The sequence below is a fragment of the Microcaecilia unicolor genome, chromosome 5 (assembly GCF_901765095.1).
Source record: "Microcaecilia unicolor chromosome 5, aMicUni1.1, whole genome shotgun sequence".
Taxonomy (NCBI): Eukaryota; Metazoa; Chordata; class Amphibia; order Gymnophiona; family Siphonopidae; genus Microcaecilia; species Microcaecilia unicolor.
In genome coordinates this window covers 253,379,372-253,397,910 of record NC_044035.1, presented here as the reverse complement: position 1 = coordinate 253,397,910, position 18,539 = coordinate 253,379,372, and the positions used below count along the sequence as shown (strand labels likewise).

The window sequence follows — 18,539 nt, the reverse complement described above, 5'->3', positions numbered from 1 at the left end:
TGAATCTGCATCTGCAGGAGGGGGGAGGGGAGGCAATGGACATAGGAAATGCTGGATGGCATAGGGACACAGACATGATATGGATGAAAGAATAGGAAAGCAAAGATGATCAGGGACACAGAGAGGAGATGCTGAACATGGGGGGAGGATAAGGCCACAAAGGGGAGATGCTGAACATATAGCTCATATAGCTTAGTAAGGTCTGATGGAACATATACCCCCAAATACTTGAGCTCTTCTTTTGCTAGTGGCAGTAGCAGTTTCTGTTCTTTAATCATTTGGGACAGGGGTGGACAGGGAGACACAGATTGATTTGTGTTGAGTCACATGCAAAGGCTGGCTTCTTGAGGTCTGTTTAATTTGTCTACATATTTCTATATCTAGTTTGTGGTCAATGATTCTGCATTTGGTCTCCATGTTCCATTTGTATGACCGGGACTGGATATTGTTAGCATGAATTTTCTATTTAGTGATTTGTAGTAATTTGGCTTATTCATTTTTATTGAAAGATGTATTGATGTTCTATGGTGCTGGGTCTGCTGAGCCCCTTCTGTTTTTGTGAGGGTGGGAAGTGGTATGTTGATGCCATTGAACCCATCTTGTTGTTTGGCACATGTATTGATTCACTGTTGCTCTGTGTACTGCTACTATCATCCAATCTTTTCATATCTAAGTAGTAAGATACAGAAGTCTAATTTTTGAAAGGCTTTTTTCACAGAAGAGCATGGGCATATACCTTTGATAAATCAAGTCAAGCAGACGTTTGTGCCTCAAGATTCACCCGATGTGCTATAAAAGTCAAATAATATATTTTCCAAAATCACTTGTTCGAAAATATTTTTGGAATAAGTCCCGAGTACTTAAGTGCAAGGGGGGGGGGAAAATGGTAGAAAACAGAAGTGGTATGACTCTTAGGAAGGAAAGTTTTAAGACTGATAAGCTATAGCTCACCTGGGGCTGCTGTAACATTTGTAGGGGTTGAAGCAACTCCTGGACCCCGAGCATGAACAGGGATGAGAACGGCAGCCAGAGAGGGGTTACCTGACAGCTCTGGGGGAGATACAGTACAGCACCGTTAACATATACTTTCCAAAAGACTTTTTCACCTTGTCTATCACAGAAACTAGAAATGCACATAAGAACATAAGCGTTGCCATACTGGGACAGATCGAAGGTCCGTCAAGCCCAGTATCCTGTTTCCAACAGTGGCCAATCCAGGTCACAAGTGCCTGACAAGATCCCAGATCCCAGAAGAGTACAATACATTTTATGCTGCTTATCCTAGAAATGAAGCAGTGGATTTTCCGTCCATCTTAATAATGGCTTGTGGACCTTTTTTTAGGAAGATATCCAAACCTTTTTTTAAACTCCGCTAAGCTAACTGCATTTACTACATGCTCTGGCAATGAATTTCAGAGTTGAGTGAAGAAACAGTTTCTCCAATTTGTTTCAAATGTAGTATTTTATAGCTTCATTGTGTGCCTCCACCCAGTCCTAGTATTTTTGGAAAGAGTAAACAAGCGATTCATGTCTACCCGTTCCACTCTACTCATTATTTTATATACCTCTATCATATCTCCCCTCAGCCATCTTTTCTCCATGCTGCTTCAACCTTTCCTCATAGCGAAGTCGGCCCATCCCCTTTATCATCCAAGCCCACTAGTGACCAGTTCACATACCATGTGTGGAGGTTACAAAGTGGTCATATGGTTTCACCACTTTGCTTATTATGGCATGAATGCAAGATGACATGGCCACCTATGAGTTTCTAGTGAGGAAAATGTTTCTGGTTCAGTTTTTAATTCACCTGGCCTTTTCCCCCCTCAATTACTGTTAGGACAAAGATGCAAGGATTCAGGCCTCAAATGCTGTGAACTGCCCAGGTTTTCAGGATATCTTTAAGAACATAATAGCGATATTGGGTTAAATCTAGCCTAGTATCCTGCTTCCATCAGTGGCCAATCCAGGTCACAAGTACCAAGCAGAAACCCAATTAGCAGCAACATTCCATGCTACCAATTCTGGGGCAAGCAGTCCCCAATAACAAACTACCCTTAATGAATATACATGAGATATTTGCATACAATGAAGGTTAATATCCATGTACATCTCTCATGCATATTCATTACCTTACCAAACACGTAACTACATATAATATGTATAATAATTTCAACTTCAGCTTTATTTTTATAACACTTAAAAAAAAAAAAAAAAGTATTCCAAATGATGAATTTACCTATGAGGCATATTTTCAAAGCACTTTGGGAGGCTAAGTTCCATAGGTTTCTATGGAACTTTGGGAGGCTAAGTGCTTTGAAAATGAGCCTGCAAACCTCCTCTAGCTACATTCATTCTCATATCCTTACCACACAACACATACTGATTCACACTAAACAATCACACTGGAATTCAACAATAAAAGAATATCTCACTCTTTCTGTTGAAGTAATGGTATATACAAAAATGCATAAAGCACTTTGTCCTCTACAGGTTTTAGCATATTTTTTTACCACTCTTGGCAAACACTGAAAAAGTCAACTGGCTGTGTTAACAAGTCCCATTATAAACTTGTTTGCTTATTCATATAGCAATTAAATATCTATCAGCGCCTTCAGTGACTGAGTGGCAAACTTATCTCGTTTATGATATTGATCCGACGTCGCAATTCCCTTTCCACTTCCGTTCTAAGTCCAATAGTCTCAAGTCTGGCGTCAAACCCATATGCATATTCAATAGGGATATCCTGAAAACCTGGGCTGTTTGCAGCACTCAAGGCTTGAACTCATGCATCCCTGTGTTAGGATCTCTACCTCCTTTATTCTGTAGACTCTACCTTCTCCAGCTTATAATGTCCCTCCCCATCTGCTTAAGTGTTCGATCATTTCATGAAATGCTTTGGGAAGTCCTATGAGTGGAGGAGCCCAGTGGTTAAGGCAGTGGGCTGAGAATTAGAGAAGCTAGGGTTCAAATCCCACCAACTCTCCTTGTGATCTTGGGCAAGTCACTTACCCTCTTATTGCCTCAGTTACAAGCTTATATTGTAACTTGAGCTACAAATGAAAAAGGTAGAAGCTAACTGTAAAATCCAGCCCCTTCCCCCTAAAAGGCTGAAAAAAATGGGATATAAGTGTAAGGTTTGATTACACAAATGAGAAAGCAAGAACATGCAGTGAGTTGTTGCACTTCTTATAGCTGTACACTAAGCATAAGAACAAAAAGATAGCCATGCTAAATTAGACCAAGGTCCATTGAACCCAGCATCCTGTCTCCAATAGTGGCCTGCCTAAATCACAATCAGCTGACAAACACATGCTGCACTGAATTATCATCAATTAAATGAGATGAATGATTCACACTACAAATCTTAACAGAGAGTAAAGCACTTTGTGCAATCAAGAGCTTAAGGAATAGTAAACCAAAGTATAATGTATAGGAAAGAAAGGCTACTCCACCTAGCATGTAGTATATTAATATTCGCATCCAATAATTGTGTGCAATAAATAACTGACCGATTCCTTAAGTTTACAATGGCATTTCTTGATCTGACATATTTCAATGCAGTACAGAATTGGGATAGAGTGGCAACATCAGCTGTTTTAAACACTGCAAATTCACCGATCAGTAAACAGAAGATCCAGGACCAACCCAAGAGTAACTGATGCCCTAGGCAAGCCTTCAACTTTATTATCACACCATGCTGGCTCAAGGCCTTGTCCCTTCCAAAAGTGGCCTGCATCTCATCTCCCCTTTCCCTCTCTACCCCCCCTCCCCCCACAAATTGGTCAGCATCTCTCCTCCCCTTTCACCCTCTATCCCCACATCTCGAGGTAGCCAGCACCTGTCCTTCCCCTCATTACTCAAACCCCACCCAAGTTGCCAGCATTTGATCTCCCCTTCTGACCTCCACCCCCTTCCAGGCCTTCTGTTACCATGTATTTCCCCAGCAAAAGAAAAAAAAGCACAACAGGGTCTTCAAGACTGGAACAATCAAGAGAGCCCTTTATTCATAAAGACTCGACATGGGCCGTGTTTCAGCATACCAATGCCTGCCTCAGAGGTCCAAGGATACAATCGCTCTCGAAAATAAAGACAAAAGGGACGAAGAAAACTCCCTTAAGCAATTCTACAAGTACACTCAACTGGATGATTAAAAAATGCTGTAGCTTATCTATATCTGTTTCCTGCAAGGATGGCAAATCCAACATGAATCTTACTAGAGTCCTGCTTTTTTCTTTTACTGTTTGTGTACTTTTGAACCCTCTCTTTTGTTACCACACTATCCTCACCCAGGTGTGAAGCTGCAAGAGGCCTGAGTGCTGCGCAGGATTTTTAAGCATAGACCTGCGCTCAAGCATTGTCCAACAGTGTTGTTTGGGGCAGGAACACAGCCCCCACACTCCTGCTCCATGCGGCACCTCTCTAAAATGGCTGCTATGACCTCTTGTGGCAGCTCGAAGTACCACAAACTCCACGAAAGTTCGTGGCAGCCATTTTAGACCGGCATCACAAGGGGGCTGCACTCCTGCCAACGACCCCACTGGACCACCAGGACTACAGGTAGGCCTGGGGGAGGAAGGCTTACTTGCACAGCTGGGGGAAGTGGAGGGGTCTTGGCACGGGCTATGGGCAGTGGGGAAGGAAAGAGGGGCCATTCGCGGGGGGGGGGGGGGGGGGGGGGGGTTAGAGGGGGCTCAGGGGCTTTTTTTTTTTTAAAGAAGAAAAAAAAAAGTTATGTGAGTGCTGGCCCGATATTGAGAGACAGCACTCACTTAGCTAAGTGGCCTTATTTAGGACAGCTTTTGAGCTGTCATAAATTAAGCTGCTTAGCTATGAGGGTGCCAGCACCCTCATAACCTGGGGCTCCTCCCTAACTCCACCCCTGACCTACCCATTTTTTAGCTGGGTGGTCTGAGGGGATATTCAGTGGCACTCTCCAATTAAGTGCCACTGAATATCCCCACTTACGTAGCAAAAAGCGATTTAAGCGGGCAGGAGAGGCTCCTGCCCGCTTAAATCACTTTGAATATCATCCCCAACAAATATAAGCTAAAAATTTACATAATACTTAAAGAAGGGGGTGAGTTACTAGCAGCACATACTAACACCAGTAGATAATGACATCAGCACGCTCTGTTAACAAATGCCCCCAAAATGCACTGCATCCTAATAAAATTGAAGTTCATTTTCTCATTATGAGTGTTTTTATTATATATCTCATGTTGATAATCTAATTCTTGGAAGCATGTTTATTTGGTTAGACCAAATAGAAAAAACACACACCCACCAGACGATATCCATAAGTACGAATTTGAAATGTCTGTTTGAAGTTTGAAACAATTTGCTGAACTTCAAAGTTGCAGTCATTAAGTAGTAACAGCTTACTTGATTTTCTATTTTCCATTTCCATAAGCTGCTTTCTCAAGCAAGCTCAGTGTGCAATGAAAAGGGATGTTTTTCAGCCAATGACTGAAAAGCATGAAAACCCAGATTCTAATGCCCTATAGTAAAAGGGTTCCTTAAAATTTAAATTTAGGGCCCACTATTTAAATTATAGAATTTGAATTCATATTTGTGATCTTGTTATGAATTTATTAAATATTATAAGTGAACTGATTACAAGAAAAAAGATTAAGATTTGGAGTATTTATGTTGCAATATTGGGTGGTTTTTTTTTTATTTTGTCTAGCAACTTGCACACTCAATGTATTGAGAATGCCTGTCTGGGGGGTGAAATCTCAAAACTTAATACAAAGGGTTGAAACTTGGCACACAGGAAAAAAGTTTAAAAAGAGAGTTTGAAAATGGGCCAAATTAAACTTGGTGTTCTAGGGAAATAACCCTCTCCCCCACCCAAAATGGTCATATACATTTCTATGGAAGAAGGGTTTCCACTTCCAAAAAAACTGCCCCTACTTCACACTGTTCCCATCTCCCAAAACCACCCCATGAAACCTATAAATTGCTCCCTGCAACTTTACCACTATCCTGCAAACTGCCCCTACTAAGGCTGCATCAACCCGCAAACTGCTTCATACTCAAAATCTATCCTCTCTGTACCTGCCCCACACCCAAAAATTACTCTCCCTCAGCTGCAGCACCACACAAATTGCCACATCTGCAAAAAAAAAACTACCCCCACAATGCTAACCCACATCAAAAAAATGCCCCCTAACTGCCCCACCCCAAAACTATCCCCACACAAGTGCTCTAGCCCTGCATCATCACCTTGCAATATGCCCCACACCCAAAGACTATGCCTCCACCACCTGTCAAGATACACCCCATGTCAACTGCCCCATGACTGCAAGTTGTCCTGATCTCACACTAGCTGCACCCTCCCCGATACACCACACACACAGAACTCACAACAGACATATCCACACACCTGGAAGTGACTGGAAAGAGCATGAGCCATGCTCTGCATGCTTTTTCCTTACTTGTCATATAAAAAAAAAATTCAACCAGAATCACATGATATTTCTTGCTCACCAATGTGAGCTGCTTTAACCTAGAAAACCCTCTAGGTTTTCTGTTCTGAAAAATAATTCTTACATGTCCACTCTAATTTTCTGTATTCAGTTTGTGTGTACTGGATCAAAATGTGATTTATCACCCACTTAATCAGTGAGAAGCTGATTGCTTAGCTACATCCACACTTTTTGAATATCTTGTTACACATGTATAGATACTCAATCACAAGCATACACAGAATAGGTAATTTTGTATTTTATTTTATCTGATGTTATTTGGTAGCCTGTATTATGATATTTAACTAAATTTAATACACCTCAGTTTTGGCTTGATGGAAATACTTTTATGTAGAGTGGCTAAATTCAGAATTCTTAACCAGAAGTTAATGTCTAAATCGGTTGAGTATAAACTTGCGATATAGATCTGTAGTATGATACTACACAAGGGATTTGTAAACATTCTGCTTACCACTTTGACATTTGAACATTTTCTATTATAATCTATGGCTGGGACTTCAGGTATATGCCCCTAATTTACTTGCAAATCAAACTAAGACATCTCCCTTACAGTATGATGTAGTTATCTTAGGAGCTGTATCTCTTTTTTTACTTTGCAATCTCTTATCAAGGTGTACCTAAGACAGAGTTAAGTGCTGCAGAGTAAACAGAGAAACAGAAATTATATTTTTTTACTTCATTTTACTATCTGTAACTAGCCTTGGGTGTCCTTAAAATAGCATGTGATTAAAGTCAAAATAAATTATGCTAAATGAGAGAATTGTATAGCTAAGTGTTATTTTACCATGCTGATTTACAAGTCCCCGTAAGGCTAGGGGTACACCTCAACATCTGGGTTGCTGTTTATAGTGACCATTAACTTTCTGTAGGCAAATTACTACTATGGACAAGCTAGGATTATTATTTGGGGAAGACAATCCAGAAAAAAACAAAGGGCTCTCAAGTACAGAAGTGTGCTTTATTCAAGACCCGACACGGATCGTGTTTCGGTGTAACTAATGCCTGCCTCAGGGGTCAATTCATGCAACACTAGATGGGTCAATTTAAACTAAAAAAATATAGTGGCGCAACACTATAAAAGTCTGCTTATGGAAACAAAATAACTGCCTGGTGTGGAACAAAATGCCAGGAAAATGAACATGAATTGACCCCTGAGGCAGGAGTTAGTAATGCTGAAACATGGCCCGTATCGGGTCTTGAATAAAGCACACGTTCCATTCTTGACAGCCCTTTGTGTTTTTTTCTGGATTGTTTGTATTGTGTACTTTGACGCTCTCCGTTGTATGTTTGGAAAGACAATACCATACTGGCCTTTATACAAAATTGCTCGACACCCTGACAAGAACAATGAATGATATTAAACTGATTTTATACAAAGAATCAGACAGAGTTTACATACAGAAATTTAACCAAGAATAAGAGCCAAAAATTGTGAACATTATAGGAAATGTGCACTAGTGCAAAATAGGCAAATTTCTGGTGTGAACACAAGAAAAATACATACCTTGAGTGGTGAAATTAAAGAGGGCAGGTTTTTCTCGCCCACTAGGTAATTTGACATTTGGGTCCCTTAGCTCATCAAAGAATGAGTGTGCACAAGCTTCAAGGGGCGTCAAGCGGGCAGTGGGGGTGTACTCCAGTAGGCGGCTACATAGTGCAATAGCCTCTGGGGGAGTGCGTGGTCGGAAGACCTGCAAAAAGACATAACCCTTTAAAAAAGGAAAGAAAAAGGGAAAAAAAAAAGATTTGACTGAAATGAGTGAGCAATTAACCTTGTCTGTGTTGGCAGGTCAGGAGTTTTAAGATTTTACATAGGTGGGTCTTTCTCACATTAATGACTTGTAGAGAAATATCAAGTTCCCTTGGCTTCCTGCATGCCACTGGCCATATGCTAATATAACAGTTGTATTGACAAGATATATGGTCACTACATCAAGTGTCAGCCCTTATTAGTCAATCCTAGGCCTCTGATGACAGACTGACACCATTTACTTCATGAACCATGCAGGTGGCAATGGAGAGGGAATTCCACATATAAAAGCAGCTTATAAGGCAGAGGAGACATAAGTAAACCTTAACAGTATTCAACTGATTTTTGTAACCACTGAATTAACCATACTTGACTGAAAATCTGAGAGAACTTACAAATGCAGAACTTAAGGTTTCATTTTGGTATATTATCAGAATATGAGTACTAAGCAGGCAATTTCTGATAGATTTTCTGCAGAAAAAACAGTGTTTCACCCACAGAAATAGGCACTTACAAAATTGCCCAGTGGTATTATAGGTACATAGAAGTATAAGCTCTTCATGTATAACAAACTTTCAAGCAAATAAGAGCATGTGTTTCTAGGGGCTGGGTGAAGCTGTGAAGATACATAGATTAAAAAAATCTGTGAAACCTTAGACAGATCGTGTATAATGTAGGCCCTTACTTTACAAAAGGGCATTTTTTTCACATGGAGGGTAATTTTGTAATAGGTTGCCTAGATAGGAAGGGCAAGTAAAGTCTATTTTGGAGCTACTTTATAAAGAGAGACACACTGTGCTTTTATAAAATAGCCTCACACACCTGTAGAAATTGTGGCTAAACTGTACCCACAGACCAAACAGTAGGGTAGGCTGGCTCTTCCAGAGGGTCTGTCTTGCTCTTTAATGCAGTGTGTTTACGGTTTGAGACAGTGAGGCAGCTTGGCGAGACTATACCTGGTTTGTAAGCTCCTTTGAGCAGGGACTGTCCTTCTTTATTTTGTACAGCGCTGCGTAACCCTAGTAGCGCTCTAGAAATGTTAAGTAGTAGTAGTAGTTGTAGTAGTGACCTCTTTCTGTGCTGAAAGAACTACGGATGCTTGTCTCTCAGAACCCGGGCTTCAGCATAGTATTTTGCAACATCGTCCACTTCTCTGTGTGCAAGATTGGATTGTACAGCATATATTAGCATACACCGTACTTTCAGACTCCTGAGGCAGGCGCCCATGCACCAAAACACAGCTGCTGTGTCAAGTCTTTTGGAGGAGTAGCCTAGTGGTTAGTGTAGTGCACTTTGATCCTGGGGAACTGGGTTTGATTCCCACTGCAGTTCCTTGTGACTGTGGGCAAGTCGCTTAACCCTCCATAGCTCCAGGTACAAAATAAGTACCTGTATATATGTAAACATTTTGAATGTAGTTGCAAAATACCACAGAAAGGCGGTATATCAAGTCCCATTTCCCTTTCGTCCTTTGAAGAGCCAACCTACCCTACTCTATGGTATCTATGTGCTACGGTCGTAGGGATAGAGCGTTCCTCCACATCTTGTGGTTGTTCTCTCCGCTAAACTGTACCTACATACATTTACAAACTATACAAATACTTCACAAATCTATCCATGCTCCTCTGCCCAAGTTACGCCCCAGGGAACAATGTAGATCTTCAAAAAATATTTGCCTTCTTGTCACCATGCTTAATTTTTCACATGGTACTCCAGTGTAATTTTAAGCTCTTTTTTGTGGGTAGAACAATGTTTCCCATGGAAAAAAAACCTTATAAAATAACTGTTCCCTCCCCCAAGGCACATGTTGCCTTTATAAAATAAATGCCTACACAGCATAGGTACCATATTATAGCACTATCTAAGTGTTCTGAAGAAAGTTGTACAGAAGCTTCACGCATTAACAAAAATAGGAATCTCAGAAGTGGTTATTAAAAATCAAGGTTTTAAGTCTTAATTGTTTCACCTCATTCACAATCAGCAGTCCACTTTTTGTCTCTGCCAAACTTTATTTTTACAATTTGAAAACATTTATTTAGCCTCCATTTTTTCTAGCCCTAGAATGAGTCATGAAGGCAAGTGATTACTATGGTAAATCTGCACAGGCCACAACTAGTAGCTACATTTACTACGGAAAACAAGCTAAAAGGGGGGAAAAAATCACAGATAAATAATAAATGGTAAACCTGTGGTGGTGCTAATGTGTGTGTATGTGTGTGTGTGTGGGAGGGGGGGGGGGTGGAAGCTGAGGAGGAAGGGAGTCTATGCTTGTTCAAAGGACTGGTCTTAGGCAGAGGCGGTCGCACAGGGCCCCACGCTCCTAGGGGGGCCCCACACCTAGTGCATCCACATTTCAGTAGAGAGCATAAGGCAGCAATTTTCATATCCTATCAGCTGCCAAGCCCAGAGCCTACTCAATGCTGCATTCTACCCCTTTTGATGTCACTTCCTGCTTTCACAAGGCGGGAAGCAGCAGCGAGGCGGCTCTGGGCTCGGCAGCTGACGGGATCTGAAAATCGCTGCTGCTACTGTCTGCCGCTTTCTACTGAAATGTGGTGGATGCACATCAAGGTTCCGAAAGCTCTAAATCTCCTTTGATAAATTATGGCTTATGGTGGCGGGCACGGGGGGGGGGGGGGGGGGGGGGGGGGCTCACTGAACTGGTCTGCAGAGGGCCCAGCAATTGCTAAGACCGGCCCTGCGTGTTCACTGAACCTAGGTAAAAATATTGGCCATGCAGAGCTTCCCAATAGCTTATAGAATGGCTAGTGCAAGAGATTTTACTTCTAAGTAGGCTATATTCACAAGTACTCTGAGCCAGCACTGGGTGAACAGTCATAGCACTTTTCTCAAATGTGACTAACAAATAGATTTCTGTGGTCACAGAAGCCCCCACTGTTAGGGCATTATGGATCATACTGCAGAATGTTAAGTGCATGCACCAGAATTAAGTGGGAGTGGAGAAATGCTTTGAAAGGGGGTCAGACAGGGAAGGATAAGTTGGATGGGGATGGTGAAAAATCTGGCAAAGAGGTGTCAGCAAGAGCTGGTAGCCACATGATTCCTTTTAACATATGGGGATAAACCATCTTAGCATACACCTTGGATGGGTGTAAAAGTATCTAGTTCATCAAATCTCTATCACACACTGAGTGTGCACCTCCTAGTCATCTCTTAGATATACGGCGATAAGCCTATGAAAAGTGTTCAATTATATATTCCTTCTTCAGAATTTTACATTACATTGCTAAAACAAAAAATAAAAGAGGAGAAAACCCCTACGAATCAAGGCACTGAGCAAAAATGAAAGGGGAGGACCAATACAATTCCAACAAGGGTAAAAAGCAATTAATCGGAATAGACACAGATCTGCATTTTGGCATAGAAGCAGTTACCTCAGGAGTCAACAATCCAGATGAATGTAGATATTAGTGTACACTGCAGTTCCTTGTGACCACGTTTTTTTAAATCTGCAATTTAGCTACAGCACACAATATTTTGCTCTGTTGGTATTTCCTTTACCAAGGACACTTTTCTTTTTAGTATTTTTTTCACATAACTTGTAAAGTGTCTGCATGAGTTTGTGTATACTGATACACACCCGTCTGGATTGATTTCATGACTCCTGAGGCAGGCGCCCCTACACTGAAACACAGATCTGCATTGAGTCTAACTAATAAAATTGCTTTTTACCCTTGATTTGGAATTGTATTGATCTTCCCCTACTTTTATTTTTGCTCCATATTACATTGCTATCCATGGAACATGTAAGATGTTTTTGCTTATGTGATGCCACTGAAAACATTTTGTTTCATTATTAGGCCACTAGTTTTCACTACCATTTACTTCAATCTAACCACAAATAAGTAGCAATATATTTCATTAAGCCTATACCCTTTACAATAAAATGCTTCAAATTCAAAATGGCTCCCTACTAAACAAACTCAAATTAATTCTCTCAAATAGCCTATTAAACAGACTGCATATAAAACTGTAATAGAAGCTATTCAAAAATGGCAGGTGAGACAATCTGAATGGTGCAAGAGACGTAACAGAACAGCAGACCACCTCCAACATTGCAAGGCATTAATCGTTCCTATGGTATGAAAGAAAAGGAAAGCTCAAAAAGCCTACTATTCCAGATTAATCACAAATGCTAACCATTCCAAGAAGTTCTGACTTCACCATAGGAAGCCCAGGACGTAACAAGATATACAGGACAGCCCCCTCCCCCCTCGAGAATGGCATGGAGACAGGGACCCGTGGTAACCGCAGGGATGGGAACAAACATTTGCCCCATGTCATTCTCTACTTTGAAGCCTGTTAATGAACTGGACTGTTTTTATGTTTGAGTGATACAGACGACGATATTTTGATTTTTGGAAAAACAAAAATACTAGGACTAGGGGGCATGCGATGACGCTACAAAGTAGTAAATTTAATACGAATCAGAGAAAATGTTTCTTCACTCAATGTGTAATTAAACTCTGGAATTCGTTTCCAGAGAATGTGGTAAAGGCGGTTATCTTAGTGTGGTTTTAAAAAGATCTGGACGGTTTCCTAAAGGAAATGTCCATAGACCATTATTAAATTGACTTGGGGAAAATCCACTGCTATTTCTGGGATAAGCAGCATAAAACACATTGAACTTTTTCGGGATCTTGCCAGGTATTTGTGACCTGAATTGGCCACTGTTGGAAACAGGATGCTGGGCTTGATGGACCTTTGGTCTGTCCCAGTGTGGCAATACTTATATACTTATGCTGGCCACAACTCGCAAAATTTGCATGGGGGATCCTGTACATTCCTGCTACCAGCACATCTTCTAAGAGGACATCTTCTATTGCAGGAAGGACTGTGGAAGACAGGAGAACTAGACTGAATCCTGAGATTGTTGATAACAGTGCTTATAGGGTATATTTTCCCCCCGCTGGGGTAGCAGAGGTCAGCTATTGTTGGGGTTGGAAGGGCAAAGGGTGGTGGTGGGATTCTTATAGTAGATCGCTGTTATTGTTTTTTTATTTGTGATTTATAAACAATAGCTGCACAGCATATTGTTCCTTTTTATACTTTAATAAAAAGATTTAAATATAAAATCATAAGTGTTTGAGGCTTCTGCAGATGAGGACAGAGCCCGCGGGGACAGGGTGGGGATGGAGACAGAGCCCACGGTGACGGGGACAGAACCTGCGGGGTTGGGGTGAGAATGGAGACAGAACCCACAGGGACAGGGTGGAGATGGGGACAAACTCTGCCCCCATATCATTCTCTACCCCCCTCCAGTTCTTTTAAAATGCTTACAACTGATTCAAAATACAGTGACCCAACTTTTGTCATACCAAAATATTCAATCATGCCAGTCCTTTCTTGATGCTGACTCCGCCCAATTTATTTAGGCCCAAGATAAGTGATGTATGTCACCCTTTTGATCTTTCAGCCCCACAACTCTTCTCTCAGTGCCCAGCTCTGGCTTGCTCCACCACCACCTTCTTCTGTGTTAGACATATCAGTTCAGCACCCTCCATCTTCTACCAGCTCAGGTACTCTGCTTTAGTGCTGGACTAATTTCAACAGCCTTTCCATTTTTGGGCACTTGAAGCTATTTTCTTCAGCAAAGTTTACCACTTGCTTTCTCAACCTTGTTCCCTTAAAATGGATTCCTACTCCTTTGTGCCTTCTTCCTCTTGTCAATTATATCATAAATCTTAGCCTTCTGTCTGTGCTTTTTGTACTCCAAGTACAGATCCATCGCAAATCTCTTTTCTCTTCAAACCTCTGGAGAGGGCAGCTACTCCAACATGTTGTCAGCTCTAATATTCTCCATCCACATCACTTGGGTTTTCAACTTGACCTTGGTGTTCAATTTAATAGCCACATTTTGGCAGGTGCCTGCATTAGGGGTATACATCAGAATGTACAAAATATTACCCTCAATAGTGATAAACCAATAGGAGCATCAATATATAATCCAAACATGAAAACTTAAAATGGCCAATGCGCTGTTACAAAATTTCAGCATGCATTTGTCAAGAACATGGCTACATCAGATTTGGTTGTTAATTGAACAAATTTCTTCTGTCGCCGTACTGATGTTCTCTTATCTTGGTATTGTGACATATCTTCCTGGTTTCTCCAGACTGGGTTGTCTTTTGATAACTGTTTGCATCTGTTAGCTGTTCTTTTGGACCACTTCCTATTAACCAGGTTTGCTGACATGGCCTCTCTGGGACTGATAACTGGTTCCCTTTTCCAACCGGCCATTCCTTCTCAAACTTTCCTCATCTACATCTCAAATTATGCCAATACCCTGTCACGTTTTGGTTCTGTTCTTCCCCATTTCTTTTCACTATACTTATCAATCCCCTTACCAGTATTGCCTAGGCTCATAGAATTTGTGAATACTACTAAGTGGATATCATCAACATATTATGCCACTCCAGACCTCTCCCTGACTCCATTCCTATCTTGATGTTCTAGCTTCCACTTTATCTAATAATCGGCTCATTCTAAGCTCCGATAAATTCACTGCTTGCTAGATCACCGATAGATATTGTCCTTCCATCGTTCCTTCCTTGTCATTAGTTGCTTCTTCTACTGCCTCAGAATCATCATTGACCATAACATCCTTCAAGTCTCAAGTGTCATAAGCTGTCCAATGTACCTTCTGGGAACTTCGCTAATTTAGAGCTAGTTACCTTAAACTAGCTGCTAACCTTCTTGTATGCAGGTGTCACTTCTCGACTAGATTAATCTAACATGATTTATGCCGGTCTATCTACCTTTCTTTTAAATTGCTTACAATTGGTCCAAAACACAGCAATCCAACTCGCCATGCCAAAACACTTCATTTTGTCACTTCACTATTACTGTGCCATTGTTGGCTTCCTGTTTTCTACCACATTAATTTCAATAAAGGAACTTACATCACTTCTCTCATCACTCCTTCTACTTCATCCCATTACCTTTGTTCTACCAGTCTCTGGCTTTCATTCCACTGCTAGCCTCTGCACACCTGAACTCTAGGTATATCACCTTTTTCTTTTTGGGTACACTATACTCTGAACTCCCCCCCCCCCCCCTGTATATCAAATCATTTTATGTAAAGTTCAAAGCTGTCACTAACATATTTTACCCAAATGTATATAGACATCAAATATCTGGAGGCAGGGGAGGAGGGCCCTGTAGCACCACTGGGTCCTGCTCAATGTTATCTTCTTTGGTATCCTTTTATGTCTGATTTATAGTGTTACTTTTCAGAGATTCTTTTTAGACTGTATGCTGTCTTGTGTTCTCTACAAGAAAGGATATTAGATCTTAAACATTTTTAATTGAATTGCACTAGACTCTTCATATTGCTTTTCACTACAGTGTCTTGCAAACTCTTCATAACCTTATATATTTTTCATAGTCTGCTGTCTAAGCAATACAACAAAAAATGCATTAAAGTACTGTCAGGCTTTCAAGGCAGAACTGGATTTGTGAGCCCTTGGACCTCTGCCGAAGAGCGGCAGTGGCAGGCAAAACCACCCCCAAACCGGAGACAAGGCAGAACAAGACTGGAACCCCGGACTGGAGTTGCAGCCGAGGCAAAGCTGGAACAGGCAGAGCAGGAACAGCTAGCCTTCACCTGCGCTTGACCACCATTCCCCAGGGGTTGAGCCCCTGGGTGCAGGTGGCCAGCAGGACTTCCTGGACAGGGCAGGAACTAGATATCAACAGGATACACACAGGGTCTAGAAAACCCAAGGGAGGCTAGGCAGAATACTAGACTAGGACTCTCTGGCAAACAATACCACACTAGGTAGAAAGCAGACAGGCTCAAGAACAAGGACTGAAAGCTGCCAAGCAGCCACTAGGCAAGACAAACAGACTAAAGGGCAAGGACTGAAAGCTGCAGCGCAGCCACTAAGAAAGAAACACAGACAGGTAAGAGTCAGGGCTGAAAGCTGCCAAGCAGCCCAAGACAGACAAGGCAGACAAACACTAGAGGGAACAAGACAAGGCATACAGACATACACCAAAACAAGGCAGAAGTGCTCCAACAGCACCAACAAAACAGAAGTGTACCACACAGCACACCACCAAGACTGAAGTGCTCCTAAGCACCAAAAGGGAAAAGCAGGGAAGTTCAACAAACCAGAAGTGCTAACAGCACAAACACAGACCGCGACCTTTGACGTTTGCAAAGGCCAACTCAGAAGGTTTCCAGGTGGTTAACAAGGCCATCAGCAGCTGAAGCTCAGCTGCAGGAATCACGAAGCAGCTACGGGTGAGGCTAGCTGCCAAACTTCCAAGACTGGAGGGCTAAAATATCTGGACCGGACTGAAAAGAGTCTGGAAAGTCTATGGCAGCCACCGGTTCTGGCCACCAGAGGGCGAGAGGAGCACAAACCAAGAAAGCCACAATCGTGACAAGTAGAAGTTTATTTCACTGGCCTATATAACATATTCTTCTACGCTTTCAATGTGAAAGAATTAGAGAAATATACAAAAAGGAATTAAGAATTTAAGAAAGTGCAAGGCGGTATATCAATGATGACCTTGACCTAGAAGTCTTTCCAATCATTATATCAATGATGACCTTGACCTAGAAGTCTTTCCAATCATTGTCACAATATTGATGGTAGCCCCTTTTGTAGTAATAAATAGCCATTAGTTGTTTAGGTTAAGTATTTACCAACTTCACATAGCAGGATGGTGCAATTTTTGCATATTCTTGACAGCTCTTTCACACTGCCTGGGGATGTCTGTAGATCGTAGTCCTTAGATCTTGCCACAGATTTTCTATTTGGTTCAGGTTTGAGTTTTGACTGGGTCACTTGAGGACATTCACATTCCTATTGCTGAGTCACTCCATTGTTTTTTGTCTTATGCTTAGAATTATTTTCCTGCTGTACACAGGGTCAGTATTACCATTTTTGTTTTGCTGCCCCTCCACTCCCCCGCCCATGGACTTTAATGGAGCTCTTGAAGAGTTACTCTTGTTACAACAACTTCACGGGGTCTCATCCACCTAATACCCTGTCCCCTTATCTCCTCCACACACACATTCTTCTATCATCTCTTCCCCTATCCAGGGTATTCCCCCTGAACCTTTTGCCACCTGCTCCTCACAACCTCTGGTCGTTTCTCTTTCAATTTCCCTGAACCTCTTCCTCTCCTTTCTCTTTCAATTTCCCTGAACCTCTTCCTCTCCATCTTAAGTTCTCTATCCCTCCCTTACATTCCCTGCAACCTTTGATTCCAGGCTTGAGCTTCTTTGTCCTCAGCCCCCAAGACAGCTCTTGCTATATCCTTTTCCAAATCTCTTAGAAGAATCTCTCCATATTCCCCTCCTATACCCAGAAAGCTCACCCTGTTTCACCTCCACCTCTGGCAGAGCCCCTCTGGCTGCCTCCTATCCCACCTTTGGAAAGCTATTTTCATAATCTCCTCCAAACCCTGGCCTTTCATGGCAACCCCTTTTCATTGATGTAAACATAGAACACCAGTCTTCGCACGCTCAAAATCACACAGAACACAGCGAAGATGACATAAGTTTGCAGACATGAGACGATGTAAAAAAATTCTAAATTTATTGTGTAGCACTAAAGACTCGACATGGCCGTTTTTCCGGACAACTGGCCTGCCTCAGGAGTCTTTGCAGTCTTGCCTATGGAAAAACCATGTGTCTGTCAATATATTACCAAATACAAATTGATGCTTGAACAACAGTGTCTTGGCGGAAGCGACTTTTCACTACTGACTCTGGGAAGCTGTGCGTTCTGAGCACTTAGATGGTAACCTGGTATTGCCGGTCCTTCAAGACACTGTTTGAGCATTGATTTGTATTTGGTACTATATCGACAAGACACATTGCTTTTCCATAGACAAGACTGCAAAGACTCCTATGGCAGGCCAGTTGGCCGAAACATGGCTGTCAAGAGTCTTTTGAGCTACACAATAAATTTTGATTTTTGAAATATCATCTTAAGTCTAGATTCTTGTGTCATCTTCGCAGAGTTCCGTGTGATCCCCCTTTTCATCTCATCCCATTCCTTAAATGGCTCTTCACACATTTTCTCTCTTCCTTCCTCCTTCTCTCAAAATGCTCTCTTCTGCATTCTCCCCACCCTTTGAAACTTGCTGACTAGATTGCCCTTTTCCAGCTAGCCCGATCTTTGTGATCTAGTCCGTATATGCTAAGACACCCTGCTCTTATGATCCTCACCACCCAGCAGGAAGAGCAAATAGCGTACAGTCTAGTTTTGACAGCTCCCTCAATCCCTGCCATAATGAGCAGACAGCAAAGAGCCACTCCT

At 41.8% G+C, this 18,539-nt stretch overlaps 1 protein-coding gene across 1 annotated transcript in view; it reads right to left on the bottom strand.

Moving 5' to 3' along the window:
• Positions 1 to 18,539, bottom strand: part of GSK3B (glycogen synthase kinase 3 beta) — a 362,942-nt gene that overhangs the window by 5,140 nt on the left and 339,263 nt on the right. The window contains 2 exon segments of the mRNA XM_030203995.1: positions 952 to 1,050; positions 7,993 to 8,179. Of these exon segments, the coding sequence (XP_030059855.1) occupies positions 952 to 1,050; positions 7,993 to 8,179 (286 nt within the window).